At 49.6% G+C, this 22,973-nt stretch overlaps 1 protein-coding gene across 2 annotated transcripts; it reads left to right on the top strand.

The window, feature by feature from the left end:
- Positions 1-1,480: 1,480 nt before the first annotated feature.
- Positions 1,481-22,312, top strand: FRMD8 (FERM domain containing 8). Of its 2 annotated transcripts, none has more exons than XM_077327602.1 (11): positions 1,481-1,630; positions 3,075-3,156; positions 3,912-4,079; positions 7,764-7,865; positions 8,579-8,637; positions 11,783-11,949; positions 16,682-16,900; positions 18,076-18,199; positions 19,127-19,270; positions 19,700-19,907; positions 20,352-22,312. In XM_077327602.1, exons 2-11 carry the CDS (start codon positions 3,075-3,077, stop codon positions 20,468-20,470), a joined length of 1,392 nt encoding a protein of 463 aa, XP_077183717.1. In that variant the 5' UTR covers positions 1,481-1,630; the 3' UTR covers positions 20,471-22,312. The 2 variants fall into 2 exon arrangements, with proteins under 2 accessions (XP_077183717.1, XP_077183726.1); XM_077327611.1 differs by lacking the exon at positions 1,481-1,630 and adding an exon at positions 1,640-1,784.
- Positions 22,313-22,973: the final 661 nt, after the last annotated feature.

The following is a 22,973-nucleotide window of genomic DNA, read 5'->3' as shown; positions in this document are numbered from 1 at the left end:
CTGGGCTTGGCCCAGTAACTCACAGCAACACACCTTAGGTAAAATTTGAATTTTATTCAGGAAGGTAAAGAGCTTTTAAAAGCAATATAGTTCCAGTAGCAGTTCCAAGTAGGGAGAAAATAAGAAAACTCTCTCTCTCTAAAAGCACAAGGCTTAGCAGTGTCAATCTTAACTTTGCATAGCTTTAGCAATCTTGGTTCAGATGTTTCATAAGGCAAAGCAGGTAACACAGATAGGAGTGGGGAGATGAAACAGGGGTAAAGACTGTGGCCTACCAGCATAGATTATATTTATAGAACACTGCCAGCTCTAGGTTAGGAGATACCTGGTGATTGGGGAAGGTGCATGGGGAGGGCAGGGCTCTCAGTTGGATACAATGCCATAGTCCACCCCCCCCCCCTGGTCTGGAGATCAGTCATAACAGGAGAGCTACAGGCTCCAGCTGGAGTTTGGCAACACTGGTTATACAAACTGCAGCCCAGCAACCATCTTCAACCAATTATTGGGCTGTTCTCTTTCAAAGGATTCCCTCTTCCCATAGTATCCAGCCTGCCAGCTGAGATCTGCCCCTCAAGCCCCGCTCTCTGTGCCCCTAAGACAGGGCTTTTTCAGTAAGGACACCTTGCCTGGGAGATTCCTTTCTCTCTGAGGCTCCCCTAGTGCCCCTGTTGCTCTTTTAGGCATCAGGCTCAAAAATTTTTGTCTACCCAGGATTTTAATTAAGGGGGACTGACCGTTTTTAACCCTGGAAACGGCTATTTTACCCCCCCCCCCAGTCTGATTGTTGTCGTCCCCCCCAATAGTCACAGCTATGTTTTCATGATGGGAGGGGTTTCCAGTGCTGGATGTTAACTCGTATCTTTTCATGTTTTGCTTTTATTACTTTTATATTTTGTAATAAAGCCGCCTCAGGCCGCTTCGTGGAGAGGCAGCATTAAAATTTTATTGAAAAAATAAATAAAGACTAGTGAAAGTCCTAATTGCACTGCGAGGAGGGAAAATATGCGTCTGAGAACGAGGCAGTGACTCAAGGCAACTGAACAGGTGGCCACGAGTCAGGCGAAAGTCCTGCTACACGCGCAGACGGCTCTGTTTGTTTTTACGAGTGTTCTTGCCATTCGAATCCGTGCGGCCTTTTGCACTCATCCCTAGACTGCCTGCCACGAGCAATCCTTCGGACCGCAGCAATATCAGAGCTCTCCAAGCCTCACCCACCTCACAGGGTGTCTGTTGTGGGGAGAGGAAGGGAAGGCGATTGTAAGCCGCTTTGAGACTCCTTCGGGTAGGGAAAAGCGCCCTATAAGAACCAACTTTGGCTTCTTCTAAGACGCCCGAGCGATCAAGTGGCCGGCCGTTCCCCTGGCGCGTGCCCTATTATTCCCCCCCTCATACGCGGCGCCATGAGCAAAACCGACTGCCGCGTCGCTCCTATAATTGGCGCGCGAACATCTTCCCTTTCTTTTCACCCCGCCCACGGAATTCCGGGATTCGAAGGAGAACGTGGCGAGCCAATAGGCGAGCTCAGTCGGGGGAGAGCCCGCGTGACGTCAGGCAGAACTTGGCCAGGGCCGCGGCTGGAGTTCGAAAAGGCGTTTCCTGGAGGAAAGGAGGAAGGAAGGGAGGCGGGCAGGTAGGAAAGCAGCGCGACCCTCGCCCGGCTGCTGCCAGAGCCTTTCGTGCCCCCCCCCCGGGCTGGTCTGCTTATGGACCTCGCCCCACTCCGGGCTACTTCCTAACGGGACGAGCAAACGGAACAACCGGGGGGGGGGCGGCGGCTTTGGGAGGTAAAGACCAGCTTCTTGCCCAAATCATGCATCCAGGTTTACCCGATGTCGGCATTAGCGGCCTCTCGGGCACCGCTTGCAACTCATCCTGTTTCCATGTGCTTTGAATCCCGTGCAAGTGTGTCTTCCTGCGTCTTTGGCCGGCTTGGAGTTCTTAACCTCATGGGCTTTTGTGTCTGTTTTCGCGGGATATTGATTGATTTGGTGCTTTTCAAATCCCGCGTGAAGAGCTCAGGGCCGGCTGTGTTGCGCTCTCGTTCTCCGTTTTATCCTCCCAACAACCCTGTGAGGATGGCGAAGGAGAGAGAGAAAGAGAGAGAGAGACAGGCGGCCTTAAAAATTGTAGCTTTCCGAATTCAAGTAACGGTGAAATGATTATTTTGCCAATAAAATACGAGGCAAGTTTGGCAGGTTTAAGCTTGCAATTAGTGTTGTTCCCTAGGAGAACATAGACGCTTTATTGATTTGTAGACGTGTAGGGGGGATGGCAAATACCTGTAATACTACTTTAGCAATCAAGTTATGAATTCACTTGACTGCAGGTGATAGCCAAAACTCGTGTTTGTATTTCCTCTGCCACGTGGCAGGAAGGGTGTTTGTGATCGCGGACCTGAGAAAGGGCAAACCAGTGAGAGTGAAAAGGAGGCATCCAGGTGGCCTCTGTGAATGTCAGTTGAAGTCTGTTAAAATATGAATAGAAGACAATTGCTTATGTGGTCTATCCTGTAGAGTTGTTTGGATGTGCTAAAATTAGTATTTCAGCCGTTCCCTGTACCTTTGAGATCTTTTTACTTTTCAACAATGAAAGGGAAGTACATGCTGTATTGTATCTGAACTTTTGCAAGTATTGGTGGTGGAATGTTTTATGGCAACACTGTAGGGTTTTCAAGGCAAGAGGCATTCAGAGGTGGGTTGCCAGTATCTGCCCTCCGCGTCATGACTCTCATGTTCCTTGAAGGTCTCCCATTCAAATAAGAGCCAATCCTGCTTGGTTTCTGAGAATGGTCAAGATCAGCTTAACCTCAGCTATCCAATAGCCTGGCCTATTACAAGTATTATTCCAGTAGAAATAAAGATAACATTTAAAATGCACTTGGTTTTTGTTTTTTTTCTGGTCAAATTTTTAGTTCAAGTATTTGTTGCTGTTGAAGCATGAAATTAATCAGTGGTATGTAACTAAGTGTAAGATGAAATAGAATTTTCTGTGGGACCCCCACACTGTTGCAAATGGGAGATCCGAACTCTGGTGCCAGCTCAATAATGCCATCTTTGATGCCTTGGTCTCCACAGATGGAGGGGGACAGGCTCCCTCTACCCCCGAGTTTGGAGGAGCGTTCCCAGCGAAGCAGCATCTCATCCACGGGACCCCGAAGTAAGTGAACAGACTGGATGAGGCAAGCACCGAAGGCACTAAAGCAGGGGTAGTCAAACTGCAAATGCAAATGCTGGCAGGGGCTCATGGGAATTGTAGTCCATGGGCATCTGGAGGGCTGCAGTTTGACTGCCCCTGCACTAAAAAGACAGATGGATTTCCAAGTAGAATGCTTGAAAGAATGCAAAACCGTAAATACATTCGCGGGGTCAGGAGCAATTTACAAGTTGGCTCCTATTCTGTGTTGAAAGAAACCTTTAGTTATCAGTACCAAGGCTTTCAAAGAATCCAGGATTTCACACTCTTTTTGTTGTTGTTCTCTGAGTCGTGGTGGAAAGTGGCAACGTCACCCCTGAATTTTGGGGACCTCTAGAGCAGGCTTTCTCAGGCAGGGGTTCATGTAAACCTGGGTTTCTTGACGGCCCTGGAAGGATTTCCCAGATGGGTGGGAGTTACATTGAAAATTAATTGCTTGCCTTGGACTTCCTCAGTGGTCTCCCTCCGAGAACTAACCAGGGCCAGCCCTGCTTAGCTTCTGAGATCGAATGAGATCGAGCTAGCCTGGACCATTCAGGCTGGGGCATCTAGTTACTCTGCTCTGCAACGGAGAAGGAATCCAGGGCTCATCAGTGTGTTGCATAGCATGGGAGGGGTCAGAACGGAGGGAGCCTGAGGATTTGTTTCATCTCTGCTCAGTGACAGAGTGGAAGAAGAAATGGGAGGTCAGCTGTCTGCCTGTGTTCTTTCTTTCCCAGCTCTGGATGTCGTGGTGTACCTGATCAATGACACAGAGGTGCGGCTGACAGTGGACAACCTGCCTTCGGCCACTGCCCTTGAGTTACATCGTCTTGTCCGGGACGCCCTGAGGCTGCCAGAATGTGCCCTGGAGGTCTTTTCTTTGTGGCTGGTCTCCCCTTTGCTAGGTGAGGCTCTGAGGAGGAGGTCCTCCGCCTTTTCTTCACATAACTAATTGTAGTCCTTGGACATCTGGAGAGCTACTGTGAGGCCATCATAAATTTAAGACTGAGATTGCCAGCAGGTAGCTCATGAGGTACCTGCAGCTTTTGCTGGCTGCTATGAAGTAGTTTGTCTGAGAAGACTCAGAAAAAACTGTCTAAAAGAGCTGCTTTTCAATTTATTTATTTTTATTTACTTATTTATTTATGTTTTTATATCATAGTTTTTTGTGTGCTGCTCAGGGGACGTCTCCATTTCTGGTACTCTTTGTAGTCCATGTTCTGTTTCTAGTAGAGGGAAAAAAATTAGTAATCCTGTTGCCGGAGAAGTAGGCTGTTTTGTTGCTCAGAAGCTGCTGTTATGAAACCAAAGGTCGATGGCCCCTGCTTTGAAGTGTCATGGGACTTCCTTGTTGTTCTGACTGCAGCAGAAGTTCCCCCTCTGGAATACAGCTCGTTACATGGCTGCTTCTGACCTCCTGGGCTTGTAAGCCGTGGTTCCCCCCCCAGGGACCCCTTTTCAATGCCAACTAGCAATAGAATAATATTTCTGGAAGTAAGCACCCCATGGCATCCTCTCATCGCTATCCACAGCTTCACTCCCATGCAGATGACTTCTTGTGTTCTAGGAGAGCCTGTGTGATGTAGTGAGAATTAGATTACAGGGCCAAAGAGAGACAAGGGTTCAAAGCCCTATTCTGCCTTAAGGTATTCTCCTTGACCTTTTGGCTTGCCACTGCTTCTCAGCCTAGCCTACTACTTAGGATTGTTGTGAGGATAAAATAGAAAGGGACAGAACCTTGTCTTCTTGGAGGAAGGCCAAAATGTGGAGGGTAACTAGTTTTGTTATCTCACAATACAGAACACGCACAAAATGCCTTTCCCTTGCCAGTAAACACCAACAATAGAGTTATAGGCCTGTAACTTCCAGAGCAGAAAGCAGAAAGGCAGGGGTCACTGTGGGCCCATATTAGTTGATCCATATCACGAGTTGTGTGTTTGCTATTGAGAACTGGTGATTAAGTCAGTCCCAAATTCAGATCCTGCCCCTTCCAAGAAAGCATTCGCTGTCCTTAGGTCTCATCTGGCAGAGATGTCGTAATCCATCTAGAGAAGAAGAGAAGAGTTGGGTTTTTGTTCCCTGCTCTTCCCAACCTACAGGAGTCTTAAGGCAGCTTACGATCACCTTCCCTTCCTCTCTCCACAACAGTCGCTCTGTGAGGTAGGTGAGGTTGAGAGAGCTCTGAGAGAACTGTGAGTGACCAAGGTCACCCAGCTGGCTGCCTGTGGAGGTGGAATGGAGGATCAAACCCAGTTCTTCTCCAGAGTAAAGGCTGCTGCTCTTAACCACTACACCAAGCTGGCTGTAATGAGCTAAATATGGAGTCAAACCCTAAAAGCTCTTTATAAGTGTGGGTGATAGTTCACCAGAAGTATTCCCCCTGCTGCTGCCAATTGTACTGCCCTGTACTTTTGTGTGAACTAACTTGAGTAGGTTGGAAGAGGCAAGGCCAAGGGCCTGCTTCAGTGATAAGGGGATGCATGTATACATGTCATTTCGCTTTCCCCTGTAGAGTAGAAAGAGGCGTTTTTCATTTGAAATCCCTGGAAGGTTCTGTTCCTTGCTGGTTATCTTTTGCTGTTCTGCATTGTGTGTGACGTAGTAGTTGACCTTGGTTAGTGAGTCAGATTATGTAGGTCATAATGCCAGTTTGCAACTTATAGGGTGGTTGGCTTGCTGCCCTTGTGAATGGACTGTCCAGAGCTCCCCAGATTCTGATCTTCAGTATTAGGGAAACTGCATGCATTTCCAGATCCCACTGTCAAACAACTGTAGCCTTGCTAACTTTTCCAAGAACGTATTCTGGCGACATTGCTGGTCTGACCAGAGCCTTAGTGGGTGTCACCCCTCAAATAGGCAAAGCTGACAACTGCCTGCATATGGGCAGTACTCACATTGTGGAATGGCCTGCCTGATGTGATCAGAAAACATTCTATGGATTATGTGAAATTGAATTGTTCAGGACGGGTTTTTTTTTGCATAAGTAATAAGACTGGCGCAGAGTGGTGAGGCAACGACATGCTGTCTGAAGCTGTCTGCCCATGAGGTTGGGAGTTCGATCCCAGCAGCCGGCTCAAGGTTGACTCAGCCTTCCGTCCTTCCGAGGGCGGTAAAATGAGTACCCAGCTTGCTGGGGGGTAAACGGTAATGACTGGGGAAGGCACTGGCAAACCACCCCATATTGAGTCTGCCATGAAAACGCTAGAGGGCATCACCCCAAGAGTCAGACATGACCCAGTGCTTGCACAAGGGATACTTTTACCTTTTAATAAGACTCTAGAGAAGGAAAGCTAACCCACCTCTTCCTTGCAGAGCTTTGAGAGTTTTTCTTCTTAGTTCCTGATGTCCTGGGGGGGGGGTGCTCCTGGGGGCAAATAAGGTCAGCACCCTCCAGTTGGAGCCTGATATTCTCCCAGAATAACAGCTCCAGAGGGTGAGGTCCCTCCTTGGGCACCCTGCGCCAAATCTCCAGGAATTTCCCAAGCTGGAGTTGGAAACTCCAGACCCTCCTTGGGAAAAAAAACAACGACAAAAACTAAAAATATTTCCAAAGCTGTGGAATGATTTATTGCACGACTGCAGGAGATTGCAAAGTAGAATCTTGGGCAGGTTACATCACCTAAGTATATTTATAGTCCTCCCCAGATAAGCATGCACAACTAGCTCTTGGGACTGGCTTCACAGTGTCTTTTTCTCTTCAGCTGGCATGGATTGATCCAGTCCAGCAAGTTCTGGTCTTGAGGGAAATTATTTTTGCAGCTGCAGCACATTCCACCTCGCCTCCATGACTTCACCATTCTAATATGTCTGGCTCATTTTTATTTCCATACCATTATGGCTTTTGTGGATTCGGCTGAAGTTGAATCCTGCCAAGACGGAGGTCCTCTGGCTGGGTCGGCATGCAGAGATAGTTGGCGCTCCTCCCGGCTCTTAACAGAGCCCAGCTAGCACTGGTGCCTTTTGTCAGGAGTCTGGATGCATGATTCTGGATGCCTCCCCCTCAGTGCCTCCCTCTGGATGCTTCCCAGACCACAAAGGTTGCTCCCCTGGCATTTTTCCACCTGGGCCAGACATACCAACTTACACCTTGCCCCTCTACATTGGACCTACCCAGGGTGATCCATGCAATGGTCACCTCTAGATTAGATTTCTGCAACTCACTCTTTGCACGTTGGGATAGCACAGCGCAATTCACAACATCAGGTAAACAACAATAACAGTGGTTTCCATAACTGAAGATACTATAACATTTCTTATGACGGCATTAACCTGCTAACTATGACCTTATAGGTTAGTAGGTTTGGGTTCAGATTGTGGGGAGGGGTTTCTGGGGGCCCAGCTGATGGTGTTGGTTCAGTCGGCCTCAGCTAAACACCTGACAGAAGAGCTCCACTTTACAGGCCCTGTAGAACTGTGCTAGCTCCTGCAGGGCCCTGATGTTTTCAGGGAGCGCATTCCACCAGGTGAGAGCCAGGACCTGGCCCTGATCGAGGTCTGACGTGCTTCTTTGGGGCCAGGGATCGCCAGCCAGTTTGCAGTGGTGGAGTGTATAAGAATTTATAAGAATAGAAACCTGTTTATTTTTGCAGAGGTGCAGCTGAAGCCCAAACACCAGCCCTACAAGGTTTGCCGGCAGTGGCATGAGCTCCTCATCCGATTCACCAGCAACTCTGAGGACGAGATCTGTGAAGGTATGGCTATGAGCAATGGCCCTTCCTGAGGCTCTGGAACAGGGGTAGTCAAACTGCGGCCCTCCAGATGTCCATGGACTACAATTCCCAGGAGCCCTTGCCAGCATTCGCCAGCGAATGCTGGCAAGGGCTCCTGGGAATTGTAGTCCATGGACATCTGGAGGGCCGCAGTTTGATTACCCCTGCTCTGGAACCATGCGGAGTTGGAGTCTGGTAGTGGGAGAGTGGCAGTCAGAGTGCTTAAGCTCAGCTCTCACTTACTGGGCTGCTGAATTCACCAGCCGTCTCTACAGACAGTGTCTTCCGTTGCTGCTCTTCATCTGCCTGTCTGTGCTGCTGGAGAAATGTGGGGTGGGGGGGAAGGATTTTCACTTCTTGCCTCCAGCTGCTTCCTGGAGATCTGATTATGTGCAAATGTGTTGAATTGATAGCTCAGAAGGCTGCTAGGTGCGCCCGTCATAAGCACAAGCAAGCCTGCACTCTTTTTATCTTTGCAGACTCAAAAGGAACATTGAACATTTTAGCTGTTTGTTTTAATGATGAATCTTATGGTCCAGTTCTATGGTGTGTTTTGGGTTTTCTTATGTGCTATACCACCCCAAGCCCCACGTTGCAGGAGAGGGGTGAGATATAAATCTTGGTCAATAAATAAAAAAAAAGAAAACTGGACTCGTAGATCACCGCTTTGTTTCCTTTTTGTCTCCCGTTGACAGATGAGCCGAGTCTGCAGTTACGAAGGAATGTATTTTTCCCAAAGAGAAAGGAGCTGCAGGTAAGTTCAAGGTTAAGTGATGGGTAGATGTGTGTGTGTGGGGGGGGGAAGGATATAAAAACACATTCTTGCAGTTGAGGATTTTGTCTGTTAACTGTACAGAAAACACTGATGTGGTTTGGCATTCCTGCTTGCCTTCCCCATATCGATCTATTACCACCCCATCTCACAGAATGGTATAAAGACGGCTGCAAACTGTCAAAGGTTGACATCAGTGGCCCCCAACAATAGAGGGGAAGGGCGAGCACCTTTGGAATTCTGACACAGTGTGGTAAGAGCAACCAGTAAATGGCTGCTGCTGAACGAGTCTGCCCCGAAGGGCTGCACAGCCAGTCAGATCTCCAGTTGTCAGTCAAAAGCCTTCCCATTGGCAGGTGCCATGCTGGGGATCCTGGTTTAAATCACTGGGGCTCCAAGTTTATGAGCAGGCCTGTTCCATTGTGCTTGGCAGTCCAGAAGAGGTAACGTGTCAGGAGAAAGTGGTTATGCTGGAGATACCCCTCTCTTGCCCCACAGAACTGTAGAAGCTTTCTTCAAAATCTACAAGGCCTAGAAGATACAAATGGGTGTTATTACAGTAATCCCAATATGTGAGCAAATAAAAATATGATTCCATCCTTGGACAGTCCTAATAATAGAATTTGGCATAAGAAGGAAGTCTAAAACACAATGGATTCCTGGGCTGCTTTTTGGACACTAATTAGACTTCCCTGTTCTCTTCCGCACAGTGTCAGGTTAAGACTTACGCTTCGCTTCAGTTTCTGTCTTTAGTCTTCTGCTGGGTTCTTCAAACCTGATCCTGTTGCATTGTTTATTGAACGTCGCATCTGACAATTATATTGACTCGCTCAGCGTAATCTGCTTTGAGTCCAAGTGAGAAACGAGGACTCTTAAGTAGCATAAATCAATAACCAGGTGTTTCCACATTTCTGGAATCCTCTAAGGAAAGGTGTGGAGGTAGTTGGGGGTGCTGGAAAGAGAGCAAGCTAAAAAGGAGTGATGCACACACATCTTCCTAAGGGAGGCAAATGCCTGGAGCCCCAATCCTGTGTGCCACAGCCAGTCCCACACATTCCTCATTGCAATACATGCAATAATAAGGAAACACACCATTGAAAATTTTGGGCAGCCTTTGGAAGAGAGCTAATGACTGAAAACTAGACATGTTCTTTCATTAAGTGACTCTGATACTTATCAGCTCTTTGGAGCCTTTATTGGCTATTGTACGTATTTTAAATGTGTTAAGAACTGATGTGTGTTAAAATCAGACTTTTGAAGAAGGCCCTATTAAGGCTGAAGCACACTGGGGTGGCCAAACTGTGGCTCTCCAGATGTGCGTGGACTACAGTTCCCATGAGCACTGCCAGCACTGGCAGGGGCTCATGGGAATTGTAGTCCACAGACATTTGGAGAGCCACAGTTTGGCCACCCCATAGTGCATAGCATACTGGTTTGCAATAGCCTATGGGCTGGATATATGTTTCTAATTCCTAAAGTTGTATTTGATGCGCATTAAAAGGAATGCAATTTTAACAATAATACAGACAGGTTGCAGTGGATGAGTGATAGGCTTGTGAGTGTCCTGCACAGGGACCACCTCCCTGCCTATGCCGCCAAAAGAGCTCTACGCTCCGCCGCCACCAACCGGTTAGTGGACCGTGGCCCTAAAGAAGTCTGCCTGGCCTCAACCAGGGCCAGAGCCTTCTCTGTCCTGGCCCCCATCTGGTGGAATGAGCTCCCAGAGGAGATCAGGGCCCTGACGGAGCTAAAACAGGCACAATCGACAACATCTGCAGGGCCCCTTCCCCCCCCCCCAGAAATCCATCAAGACCCCTGGACCTTTTTGTATTATTATTGTTTAATGTTATACTGTTACCTTGCTATTATCAGTTAATAATATTAATGTTATAGTTTATATGTATTGTTGCTTGTATAGTTCTCAGTTCTGTGTAAACCACCCTGAGCCTTCGGGGAGGGCGGTATATAAATGTGAAAATAAATAAATGAATAGTGATGCTATGACATTCAGCCTTTGAAGGTCCTAACTGTTACCAGTTGTGTTTTTATGGTTTAAGTCAGTATTTAGGCCAGCTGTTCTGAAGGCCACCGGTGCCCTCCTGCCCATGGCCCTGAATATGAGTCCGCATTCCCTGACTGTCCCAGTGGCTCAGCATAGAGAGTGCAGTATCCTAACTTCCGTTTTGAGCAGTTCTTCTAGCTGTCATAAATTGTGAAGACAAGCCATGCAGGTGCATGTGGACAGACTCGCAGGGCCTGCAGGGCAGAGCTGTTCTGCCAGGTTGACAGTTGAGGCCTAAAGCAGTGTTGAAATCCTGGCCTCCCTGTTCAAAACACCAGCCAAATTTACCTCAGAATTCGAAACCTTGACCCCATATCAACCCTCCTGCTATAAGAAGGAGTTACTTAAGGGACCTATTACAGATTTTAATCTTTAATGTTTTACATTCTTATTTTATTGTTTTTCATATGTTATCTTCCCTGAGGCACTGGAGAAGGGTGAGCTATAAATGTTATAGAGAGCCAGTTTGGTGTAGTGGTTATGAGTGCGGACTTCTAATCTGGCATGCCGGGTTTGATTCTGCACTCCCCCACATGCAACCAGCTGGGTGACCTTGGGCTCGCCACGGCACTGATAAAACTGTTCTGACCGGGCAGTGATATCAGGGCTCTCTCAGCCTCACCCACCCCACAGGGTGTCTGTTGTGGGGAGAGGAATGGGAAGGCGACTGTAAGCCGCTTTGAGCCTCCTTCAGGTAGGGAAAAGCGGCATATAAGAACCAACTATTATTATTATTATTATTATTATTATTATTATTATTATTATTATTATTATTATTATTATTATTATACCACCAATAAACCTGTGGCATATCTTCACAGTTGTCAAGGCCAGAATTGTTTTTTAAAACAGATTAGTGAAAACTGAAGGATTCTTGGCAGAACCTTTGCTCCTGTGCTCCGTTGATTCCTCCCTTGCCCTCAAGGTGGGCCCAATAGAATGAATTCTGTCCAAGTGAGCAAAGCTTGGTGCACAGGGAGCCTCACTAGGATATCAGGAGGGCTGTCTCAGGCATGTCCAGCCACTTTCCTTCTGATTTTGATTGCTGCTCGTTTCCTTCCCAAGATCCAGGATGAGGGCGTGTTGCAGCTCTTGTACGAGGAGGCCAAGTACAACCTCCTGGAAGGGAGGTACCCCTGTGACCCGGCAGACTGCGAGATGCTCGGAGCCTTGGTCTGCCGGCTGACCTTGGGCCCGTATGACCCAGACCGGCACACGGCTTGTTTCTTAAAGTAAGTGGGGCCAAGGGCAGATTAGTGGCTCACTGGCTGCCCGCTCTTGGGTTCTGGGCTAAGCAGACACGATGCAGACACAAAGCAAGGCTGGTGAAGTGGGCGTGAAAGGAAGCAGGAGAAAGGGGGCAGCTGGTAAGCTGGTGTGGGGCAGAACAGGGGAAGCACTGAAGTGGGGGTCACGTGTGGATGTCCCTCCTCTGGTGAAAATACTGGCAGTGTGGGTGGATTTGCTCTCCTGCATCAAGTATCATGGGTGATCTGTATCTTGAGGAAAATGTTTCCTCAAGGAAGAAAGTGACCCTGTTCTCGCTGGATTGTGCCAGGCCAGCTCGTGTGCCAGTTGGCAACAGGTGATGGAAGCAATGATCCAGCGCCCAAAGCAGAAGGCTTCTGAAAGGGTCAGGGGGCAGGAAGCACACTTAACACGGCACTTCTTGAGCTATAAATCTCTTCCTTGAGCTGTCGCCACCCACGCTCCAGTGCTGCCAAGAGACTTTCTCTCCCCGACTTGCAGTCTCTCTCTCTCTCTCTCTCTCTGCCTCCAAACTGCATCAGTCTTTTGTTCTTTAAAAGTGACCTGTCACAACACCCTTTTGAAAGTGACCGTATCACATTCAGCCTCTTAGAAACAAGGATTACTAGCGGCCAGGCTACAGTTACGGCAGACCCAGGGCCAGCTTTTGCAGCACGGCTACATTTGCCTCTTAAATGGCAACGTCCGCCATTGGTTGGACCCATGTCCTCTGGATTGGGCTTGAAGGGTCTTGCCTCTTCATCTCTAGCTTCCCATGCTTGCTCAGGCCTTTGCAACACAGGACTGGTTCTGGAGCTGCTCCTGGGGTAATACATCTGAAAATGTTCCCCAGGAGCAGTCTAGCCATGCAGCTGGATAGCAGGAAAACCCCTTTTCAGAAGTGGTGTGATCCAGATGCAGCTGACCGGCTCCAAATGAGACACCAGGCCACGCCCATTCACTCTTGAAACTTGCTTCTGCACATGCTGGGTGCTCTCTGTTCAACAATCTCATGGCAGCAGAAGATCATCTTGGATCTGTGCACAGCTGTGCCATGTGCTAAGGGAGGGCCAGGAGACTGGCGGCAGCAGCTGCTTCTGGCTAGAACTTAGGAACAGCCTGCAGCCCGCTTGGCCTTGAGGAATGCAAGCGTGTCCGAGATCTTCGGGCTGTACAATCCCCCATTGTCACTTCCAGGGTGACGTAGAATAAAACCAGGCAGCCAAGTGGTATTTTATGAATGGCTCCGTGGGTGATGTTGCCTGTGTAGTTTAAACAGACTTTCACTGTTTCGTAGTTTAGCCAGAAGATGCCCCAGACAGCCTCGGGAAAGGAGAGGAATTGGGGAAATACACAGGTGGGGTTTTCAGGAACTAGCAGAGATCCTGCTGTGTTCACACAAGAAAAGGCGAAGCGGGTGTTCCTCGCTTCTGTTTCAGCCACAAAAGTATCTTGGGTACCAAAGTGCCCTCCCTTTCAGAACTCTTCTGGCCCCTTCTTTCCAGAGAGGAAGTGATCTGATGGCAGACGGAGATGGACAAGGAAAGAAGGGTTGTGTGTGCCCCTCTCCATGTCAAATACGGACCAAATGGCTGAAGGGGAGATGTAAGCCAGCATAGTTCACACAGGGAGATCTGTGAGGGTGCCCCATGGAGGGCCAGTGAGTCCTGTCTTTCCATCTTGACAAACAGGGACGGAGACCTTTTGACACCTGCCTTTTAATGCTTGGTCTGCCATGGGAAATGGTGACCGAGTGTGGGTTAGGTGCAGTCAAGTTGCTTCCATTGTATGGCCACCCTACAAATTAATGACCTCCAAACATCTTATTGTTAACAGCTTTTCTCTGGTGTTGCAAACAAAAGGCTATAGCTGCCTTTATTGATTCAAAACAATGGCTGTCATTGGGTGAGGATGTCCACGGTGGTTTTGGAGAATTCTGGTCCTCCAAGAGTACAGTGGCCTCCCTGGGGCATGCACAGCTTGCCATGAGCACTTTACCAAGGGCTAAGAGAGGCAGCTGCAGAGCTGATGCTCAGCCTCCTTCCTTGAGAGGTGGGGAGAGGGTCCAAGAGGAAGAGCAAAGGGGTCGGTGCTGGTCTCCTTCCTGACGTGGATGATTTAAGGAAAACCATTTGCTTTCAAGCTCACCCTCCCCCCCACACACACACACACACAAACACACTTTTTCAGGCTTTGTTCACAAGGATTTAGCCTGGAGAGGAGACAACTGAGAGGGGATCTGATAACCATCTTCAAGTATTTAAAAGGCTGCCATGTGGAGGATGGAGCAGAGTTGTTCTCTCTTGCCCCAGAGGGTTAGACTAGAACCAATGGGATGAAATTAATTCAAAAGAAATTCCATCTAAACATCTGGGAGAAGTTCCTGACAGAGCAGTTTCTCAGTGGAACAGGCTTCCTCGGGAGGTGGTGGGTTCTCCATCTTTGGACATTTTTAAACAAGAGGCTGGATAGCCATCTGACGAAGAGGCTGATTCTGTGAAGGTTCAAAGGAGGGCAGGTTACAGTGGATGAGCAATAGGGTTGTGAGTGTCCTGCATAGTGCAGGGGGTTGGACTAGATGACCCATGAGGTCCCTTCCAACTCTATGATTCTATGGATGCTGGTCCTGTACTGGTTGTGGCTACGTTTTGCAGAATTAACTGCTTGTATGAAACTGCTGGGTCTAGTTAGCCCAGTGATTCCCAGACTTTTTGGGGCTGTTGCCCTCTTGGCTCCCAATCCACTTCCTTAGTGCCTTCACAGACATATGAACACTCACCTCTTTGCTGGTGTTACATCTACTGCAAATTCAAAACAATATATTGCCTACACTTCTTTTTTGGTGGTTGTGCAATGGCCATATTTTAGTCTGGAAAAAAGTATATAGGTTCTTTGTAAAAGAGGCTGTTGGGGTCCTCACTGGGGGGAAAAGACAGACGGGGAAAGAGAGAGAAAAACTTCCATGACCAGGAGCAAGCACAAGAAGGTTTTTCCAGCCTCCCAAAGACAGAGACTTTTGGGGAAGGGTTGCCAACCCTGGGTTATGGTATTCCGGGAGATGTGGGGTGGAGCCTGGGAAGGACAAAGTCTGAGGAGGGGAAGGAGCTCAGCACAGGAATATGATCCCTTCCAGCCCACCTTCTGAACTTGCCATTTTCTTCAGGAAGCTAAGCAAGGTTGGCCCTGGTCAGCACTGGGATGGGAGACCACCAAGGAAGCCTAGAGTCGCCATTACCCAGAGGCAGGCAACGGCAAGCCACCTTGGAGCAGCTCTCACTAGGAAGCTAAGCAAGGTTGGCCCTGGTCAGCACTGGGATGGGAGACCACCAAGGAAGCCTAGAGTCGCCATTACCCAGAGGCAGGCAACGGCAAGCCACCTTGGAGCAGCTCTCACTAGGAAGCTAAGCAAGGTTGGCCCTGGTCAGCACTGGGATGGGAGACCACCAAGGAAGCCTAGAGTCGCCATTACCCAGAGGCAGGCAACGGCAAGCCACCTTGGAGCAGCTCTCACTAGGAAAATGCAGCCACAGCAGGAAGAGTCAGACGGCTGCCCCCCTACTGCCCCCAAATTCCTCACTGTCCCCAGGGGCACACCACCCATGGCAACCCCTAAGGTAGACTTTGGTGTTCACCACCAAGACCAAAGGTGGCATGGGGAAAAGCTGTGGCTCAGTGGCAGAGCATCTGCTTGGCATGCAGAAGATCCCAAGTTCAATCCACAACATCCTCACTTCAAAGGATGAAGCAGAAGGGGGATGTGAAAGGCCTCTGCCAAAGATGACCCTGGAGAGCTGCTGCCAGTCTGAGTAGACAATCCTGATTGATTGAACAAGGGTCTGATTTAATTTAAAGCTGCTTCATGTGGGCCTGTCTTACGATCCGTGTGGGATCACATTCATCTCTGCAGCAATCGCACTGCACCTCTTCTCAAACCTGATCTGTTAAGGGCCTGATAATCAGGTCCAGAGCATTTATGTTATGCTTATTTATACCTTGCCTTTTCCCCCCAGTAATGACCCAAAGTGGCCTACGCTGTTCTCTTTGTTTTATCCTCACCAACATCCCTTTGAGGTAGGCTGGGATGCGAGTAGGGGATTGGCCCCAAGTCATGCAGCGGGTTTCCATGGCAAAGGTGTGACTTCAAAACAGGATCTCCCAGATCCTAGTCCAACACCATCCACTCCTTCACACTGACTCTGAAAGGAATTAGAATACAGGCCCGTTAGTCCAGGTCCCTGCTCAATAAGTATCATTCTCAGCATCCTTAAGAAGTGTTTGCCCCAGCAGTGTGTGAAGACTGCCAGTGGGGGTATGGGGGTGCTCACAACCTCCCTAGGCAGTTGATTCCACTACTGAACTATCACTGTAAAAGATTTCCTGATATCCAGCCAGTCAGTTCCTTTCCGCCTGTAATTTAAACCCAGTATTGCTAGACCTATCCTCTGCTGCCAACAGGAACTGCCCCCTGCCCTCCTCCAAGTGATAACCTCTGAAATAATGAAAGCAGTCATGTCCCCTCTCAACCTCTTCTTCTCCAGGCTGAACATTCCCACATCCCTCAGCCTTTCTTTACAGGGCCTGGTCTCTGTTGTGAATGTAAGCACATGAAATGGGTTTCTCTGTATGGGTCAAACTAGTGGTTTCAGTCAGGGAGCCCCCTCAGGTCAGGCTAGGGCTGGTGTCCTGCCTTGTGCCAAATGGGTTTTCTCTTTTCAGGGATAAGTTGGATTCCTTCCTGCCTTCCCATCTCTGCCGAAGAGGACACGGCCTCCTTTCTGCCCTGTGGAAACGCGGGGCCCGGCCACCTGCCTATGAGCAGGGCCTGCTGCACGCCTACCAGACGGTGCCTGAAGACAGGGCCTGTGAGGAGAATGCTGCCCTGCAGAAACATTACCATGCCTACCTGCAGAAATGCCATGAACTCCCTTACTATGGGTAGGTTTGCTGGCTCTGGCGCCGTGGGAGGGGATGAAAGAAAGAAAGAAACGGGGGGGGGGGGCGGAATAGAGATGTTAAGAACTTGGATGAAGGGCAGAAATAGTCACAGACAAAGCTGTTTTCTGGGGAATTTTAGTTTTTCTAATGGCTGCCAACAGGAACTGCCAAGGAATTGCCAGGAACTGCCAGGAATTTTGCATCTCTAGTGGAGGATAGATTAGTGGCAAAACCAGGGAGGGCCAGCTTTCTTGCAAATGGAGTAGGCCAGCCTTTCTCAACTATTTTACTGTTCAGAAACCCCTGACATTTTCTTCAGGCTTGGAAACCCTCCAGAAGTGGTGAGATTGTGCAGAATATGGTTGGGATGCATAGCTGTGGACACGGCCACCTGGGGCCCCTTCCCCACCCCTCCACGCCCATCACTGGCCTTTTTTTTGGGGTGGGGGACAGGTCAACAGGACCACATATTGTCATATCACCTGATAAATGTTTAATGAATTTAAATAAATATATATTATACTAGGGGCCAAGCCCGTTGCATTCAGGAATGCAACAGGCGTTAGACTGGGGTGTGTGTAAGAACTCTGTGGATGGCTCCCCCCTCCCCCCAGGACCTGGAAAGGCTGCAGGCTGGAGGCCTTCGGGAAGGGAACTCACCTGCAGGGGCAGCTCTCACAAAGCAGGGATCTGCAGCCTCTGAGCCTCGGAGGGAAGAGGAAGGAGTGATCAGGGGTGGAGGACAGAAGGCGATTGGCTGGCCACTGGACAGACAGGCAAACCGGTTGGAGGAGGAGGCACTCAGGGGCGGGACAGTAGTCTTAAGTGGGTATTAAGCGCTGAGTGGCACTTAAGCCATGAGACCAGCTCCTCTTCCTAGCCCTTACCAGAAATATTAAGTGGAACAGATAACCCATTTGGGAAACCCTTCCAAGGCCGTCAAGAAACCCCAGGGGTCCATGAAACCCTGTCTGAGAAAGCCTGGAGCTGGCTGAAAGCTTTGTAGTGTCCCTGGGCGGCAAGTGGATTGGGACTCTGGCGGTGGTGCCACATGGGTGCTGTGCTGTGGAAGTCACTTGTGTTCTAAGCAGCAGAGGCTTTGCTTGCTACTCTGTGCCTGTGTTGTAACCCAAGATCCTTCTCTGCCTTTCCCCCCACCTCTCCCTCAACCCCAGCTGCGCTTTTTTCTCTGGGGAAATAGACAAGCCAGGTCAGGGCTTCTTGCATCGGGCAGGACGCAAAGCCATCTCAGTCGCCATCAGCTTGGAAGGCGTCTATATCATCGACAGCAAGGAAAAGGTACCTGCTTTGAGGTGATGGCTGCCTGTTTTATAAGCAAAGGTGACCAGGTTTGGATTGTTCCAGGTTTGGTTCCAGGTTTGGGAGGGGCTGGGCCGGGCCAAGAATTGCCCAGAGCCCCCTTATGCCCATGACCAGGCCCCTCTTTTTGTCTACCCACTCAAATGCCCACCTCCTGCCAACTTGCAAGCTGCCTGTATGGCCTGCGTGTCTTTCCCCCAATCATGCTGGGTGGTGGGTGCAGCTAGAGCGCCACTGCCAGGGCCACCAGGGACACTGATCTTTCATGCACCACCCATGTGTCCTTCTCTGACACCGGTAGGCAGCACATGCAGCTTGGGCGCACAGACGTCACGAGCAGGCAGTGGGAGGGTGTGAGTGCTACATCTGCAGAGATGTGTGAGTCCTTGGCAGTGGGCCCTCCCAGAAACCATGGGCCCTTGCAGCCGCCCCGTTTGGAGTATGCTGATGAGAATGTCCTACTGAGACTAACTTTGAAAAGGACAGAATTCACCCCCTCTGTCCTGAAGTCCCCACTGTTGCCATTGATAGGGATGAGGAGGGACATGCTTTCCATGTGGCATTGATTGGCAAGGAACAGAGCCAGATTCTTGTAAGAAAAACTGCCTTTCCTGCAGCAGCCTGAGTGGTGACTGCATTTCCTGTAGCACGTGGCTTGGCTCACTAGCTTGAGCCACCTGCCCTGCAAACCTCTTACAAGATGCACTCCTGGGAAAGGGGAAACTGCGCAATCTGTGGCCTTGATTGCTGGTGGGTGTATGGGAAAGGGGAGGCTGACAAACAGAGGAAGCAGTGCTGGCTTTCCCAGTGGCCTTCCTGTGGCATCTTGCAATATGTCCCCTTGACCACCCCCCATGTTCTCTCTCCCACCCTTCAGCTGTCTCTATCTCTGTCTCTCCCGGACAGCATGTCTTGCTTGGCCTGCACTTCCAAGAACTTTCGTGGGATCACACCTTCCCCAGCGAGGAGGAGCACATTCTGTGGCTGGAGTTCGATGGGGAGAACGAAGGCACGGCCGTCAACAAGCTGCTGAAGGTCTACTCCAAGCAGGTGTGTGCATGTGAGAGGACATGCTGCCTGCAGCTAGTGGGGATCGAGGAAGGGAGGTGTGGATGTGACTCGGGTCTGCTCTGAGCTGGAGCTGCTTCCAGTACAGGGCTTGAAAGTCAGGTGGGCACAGAGGGGACCTGCCTCTTACACCCTCTGCTTGGACACCCTAAGAGTAGCGGGAAAGGCCTTAATGGTGGCTGTATTTCCTGTTACATGTAGCTTGGCTTACTAGCTTGAGCCACCTGCTCTGCAAGTCGCTTTACAGAGTCCACCCTGGGTCACTCCTCTTTTCTGGGAGAAACATCCCAGCCTCCTCTACACCAAATAAGGGGGGGGCACCCTGCGCAGTGGCAATGCTTCCTTCTAGCATCACCTGGCCTTGAGAGCCCGCAGAGGAAATCCCAGTAATCTCCCTCGCCTTCTTTCCAGGCAGAACTCATGAGCGGCCTGATCGAGTACTGCATAGAACTGAACGCAGCTACTGAGGGGGCTGCTGAGGACCTGGCCGGCAGTCCGGCTCCTCCTCCCGAGCCCCAGAGCCCCCCCGCTCGCAGGCAGCACCCCAAGCTGCAGCGACAAAACAGCGTGCTTTGCAGCCGGATCCAGCACCTCTCCACCATAGACTACATCGACGATGGTAAGCCAGTCAAAGCGTCTCAACGGGGGATGAGGGGAGGTACCTCTGTTGCCTTCCCCAAGAAGCTCCCAACAGAGAGCAGGAGTTTGAATTTGTGAGCCTGTCTAGCTGTCCAGCTGCGGCTAGAGCGTTTGTAGCTTACTGGAGGGGATCCTCTTGAGCCAATGATATTCCTTCCGCCTTCCTCAGTGTTGCTCACGGGGCTGTTGGGAAGACCACGCGGAGGAAGGGGGAAATTGTGCCTGTCCGCCCTGAGCACCTTCAGAGGGAAGGGCAGGATAAGAATGTAGAACGTAACTGGGGGGATTTGGCTGTAGCATTCCGGGCCTCTCGGATTTCCCCTTTGGATTGGGCAGGACCAGCCATCTGCTCTGTGCCACAGCCCTGCTTGTGAGTAACGTCTCATTGAAGATCCCAGTTGTTCCTGTCTCTCTTCTGCTCCAGGGAAAGAAATCCGGAGGGTGAAGCCCCGGCGGACTGCCTCCTTCTTTGGCCGCCAGCTGTCCAACGCCCCCGCCTCCTACTCCGTTGTGCGGGGCTCCGAGAACCTGGAACAGGGCTGACCGACTGCTTTTTGGCATTGGGTGTTGGAAGGGATCGCGCCACTTCCTGAGACCGGGATACCAGCCTGCTCACTCTCTTCTCGGATCAGAGGCAGTCTGTAACACTCTTTTCCTCCATCACCCTGCCCAACTATAGATTCCATGTATGCTAAATGATTTTGTCCAGCCTGAGTTGTGCTCTGGGTGGAGTCAGAGCAGAGTTTCTTCAAACATGCGCCGCTCTCCCTTTGGGGACTTTTGACTGCTTCTGTCGTGGTTCCCTGGGAGTCCAAGCTGTCGTGAGCTACGGAGTGCCTTACCTTGCTCTGCCCTTGTTGAGTCCCTTCTCTGTAATTTATTTATGGGTTCACGTTGCTGCTTTTTCCGTTTCGGTGGTACGGCCCCCAAAGGCCGTCCCATTTCTATTCCCATCTTGTCGCAAGTTCTTCTGTTTGCAGAGGGAAAGGGTCAGGCCGATCGGGACAGCTCAAGTCGCTACAGGGGAAATTTCCATTGGCGTTGCTGCAAAGGCTTGATTCATCCGTTGCAAGTTGCATCAGGTTCTGTTTGCCCTGCCCTACCTCATAATCTCACCAGATCTTTCTTTTTACAGGTATTTACAGGTATACCTCCATGAACCAAAAATGAACTTTTGCTCTTTTTCTTGTGACAAATGGCTTGGTCACTGTCTCCCTAGAGGGGAAACCTTCTAAAAACACTACGGGGTTCTGGGATTTTCTTGAGTTTAGCTGTCTTTCAAAAGCTGTTTTTATGCTCTAATCGAGACACTCTACTAAAACAGTGCCTTTGGGAAATGGCTTCTTTTTGGTCACTGCTACTTACATGTGGGGTCACATGAGCCTGGTGGGTGTGTATTAACGGCAGCCAGGGTTGTGAAGGTGGCACCTGATGCGTGCTTGTTCCTTCCTCACCTTGGCACTGACAAAGAATTTTGTTAAGCGGGCCTTTGTCTCACCTTGAAGTTTCACCTGTTTCACCTTTCTTATATGGTATAGCCAGCTACACTTCTGCTGTGGGCAAAGCATGAGTTGAGGTATTTGTTTGCGGGGAGGAGGAAGCACATCCTGTTCCTTTTGTCTTGTTTTTGCGTGTCTGGGAAGGCACTGCTATGCTGGCGAACGAAAAAGAAAAACCACCAGACTGTGATGGACAGCCACGTCTTGCAGGGATTGGGATATACCTCCCACGAATCCCACACTGCAGCCAACTAAGGTGAACTTTAAGCATTGAGGTTACACTTTAAGCATTAGTTTTTTTTCTTACTAAAAAGTTTGCTCACTGCTGTAAGTTGTGAGGGAGAAGGCGAGCTGTCCCTTCACAGACTGTTTAGGTTTGTTTTCGAGGAAAGAGAGGGAAATTTGGACTCCGTTGTTTCTGTGCTTTATCGGCTACAAGTTACCGTAAGCCCAAAAGACATGCTCAAGGGTGGGTATCTGGACAACAACTCACCAGCTTTGCTGTGCACCAGCCTCTGGGCAGCTCTTATTGCTCACTGATTTAAATGGCACCCTCACACAACACTCACAATCCCGATTGAAGAACGTGTTTGGAGATTTTTTTTATTCCGGGTCCAAAACTCGTAACGTGCTCCAAGTCTGTTCCAGTCTGTCCTCAAGGATATCCGCTGGTCCAGCAATTCAAGCATTATGGGTAGAGTAAAGCTTTGCTAATAAATGCTTGTTCCCCTCCCCTCCCCAATGAATCCCTCTGAGTCCAGGCAAGTGCCTTTTAATGAAAAGAAATTGTGCGTTTTTACTTAATCTCTGTTTGCAGAGTTGTATATACAGTTGTTAACTTTTGACAGATATTCTTTATTGCAATAAAGACAGTGGAATCAACAAACTCTTGCATGTTTTTTTTTAATCCTTAACAGTTTCCCCAGGTGCTGGATGATGCAACACAAAGCACATTGACGCAGCACAAAGGTTTGAACAAAAGGAGGATGGTGGCCAGCAGTCCTTGGCTCCTGGTAAATTTCTGGACTGCCGATAAACTGCTTTCCCTAGGTCAACCTGAAAAGATCTTGGTGTTTTTTTAAAACAGCATGGCTATTATGGGTCTCTGCAGCCTGAGTTATACCCCTAAGACAAGGGTCCCCAACCTTTTGAAGCCCACAGACACCTTTTGAATTCTGACATAAGTTGGTCAGCACAGCCACAAAATGGGTGCTGCAGGAGGTGGAGCCAGCCACAAAATACCTGCCACAGCTTGCATTTAGAAACATAGTGAAGATCCTTGTGCTGAGTGAAATTCATAAGGCATGCAGGGCCCAGCAGCAGTGTGTTGCTTAGGGTGAGACTGTCCTTGATAGGTGGTGAGTGCTGAAAGTGCCCTGCATTTTGATATTATGCTAACAGTGCCTTTGCATTTTTTGCTCTTTGTAAAGGAGTGTTGCAAACAGTGGAGGGCCAGATGAAGGAAGATGAACTAGGCAGAGGTCCCCACCCTTTTTGAACCTGCAGGTCCTTTTGGAATTCTGGCATCGGCTGGACGACACAGACAC

This window comes from Paroedura picta, chromosome 1, assembly GCF_049243985.1.
Source record: "Paroedura picta isolate Pp20150507F chromosome 1, Ppicta_v3.0, whole genome shotgun sequence".
Classification (NCBI taxonomy): Eukaryota; Metazoa; Chordata; class Lepidosauria; order Squamata; family Gekkonidae; genus Paroedura; species Paroedura picta.
Note: the sequence above shows the minus strand (reverse complement) of the source record. Positions and strands in the feature narration are given on the sequence as shown.

Excerpts from the sequence above, each read along its gene's own strand:
- FRMD8 (XM_077327602.1), top strand. The coding sequence starts at position 3,075 with ATGGAGGGGGACAGGCTCCCTCTACCCCCGAGTTTGGAGGAGCGTTCC. Across the intron at positions 4,080-7,763 it reads GCTGGTCTCCCCTTTGCTAG|AGGTGCAGCTGAAGCCCAAA; the intron begins GTGAGGCTCTGA and ends TTATTTTTGCAG. Across the intron at positions 19,271-19,699 it reads TGAAGGTCTACTCCAAGCAG|GCAGAACTCATGAGCGGCCT; the intron begins GTGTGTGCATGT and ends CCTTCTTTCCAG.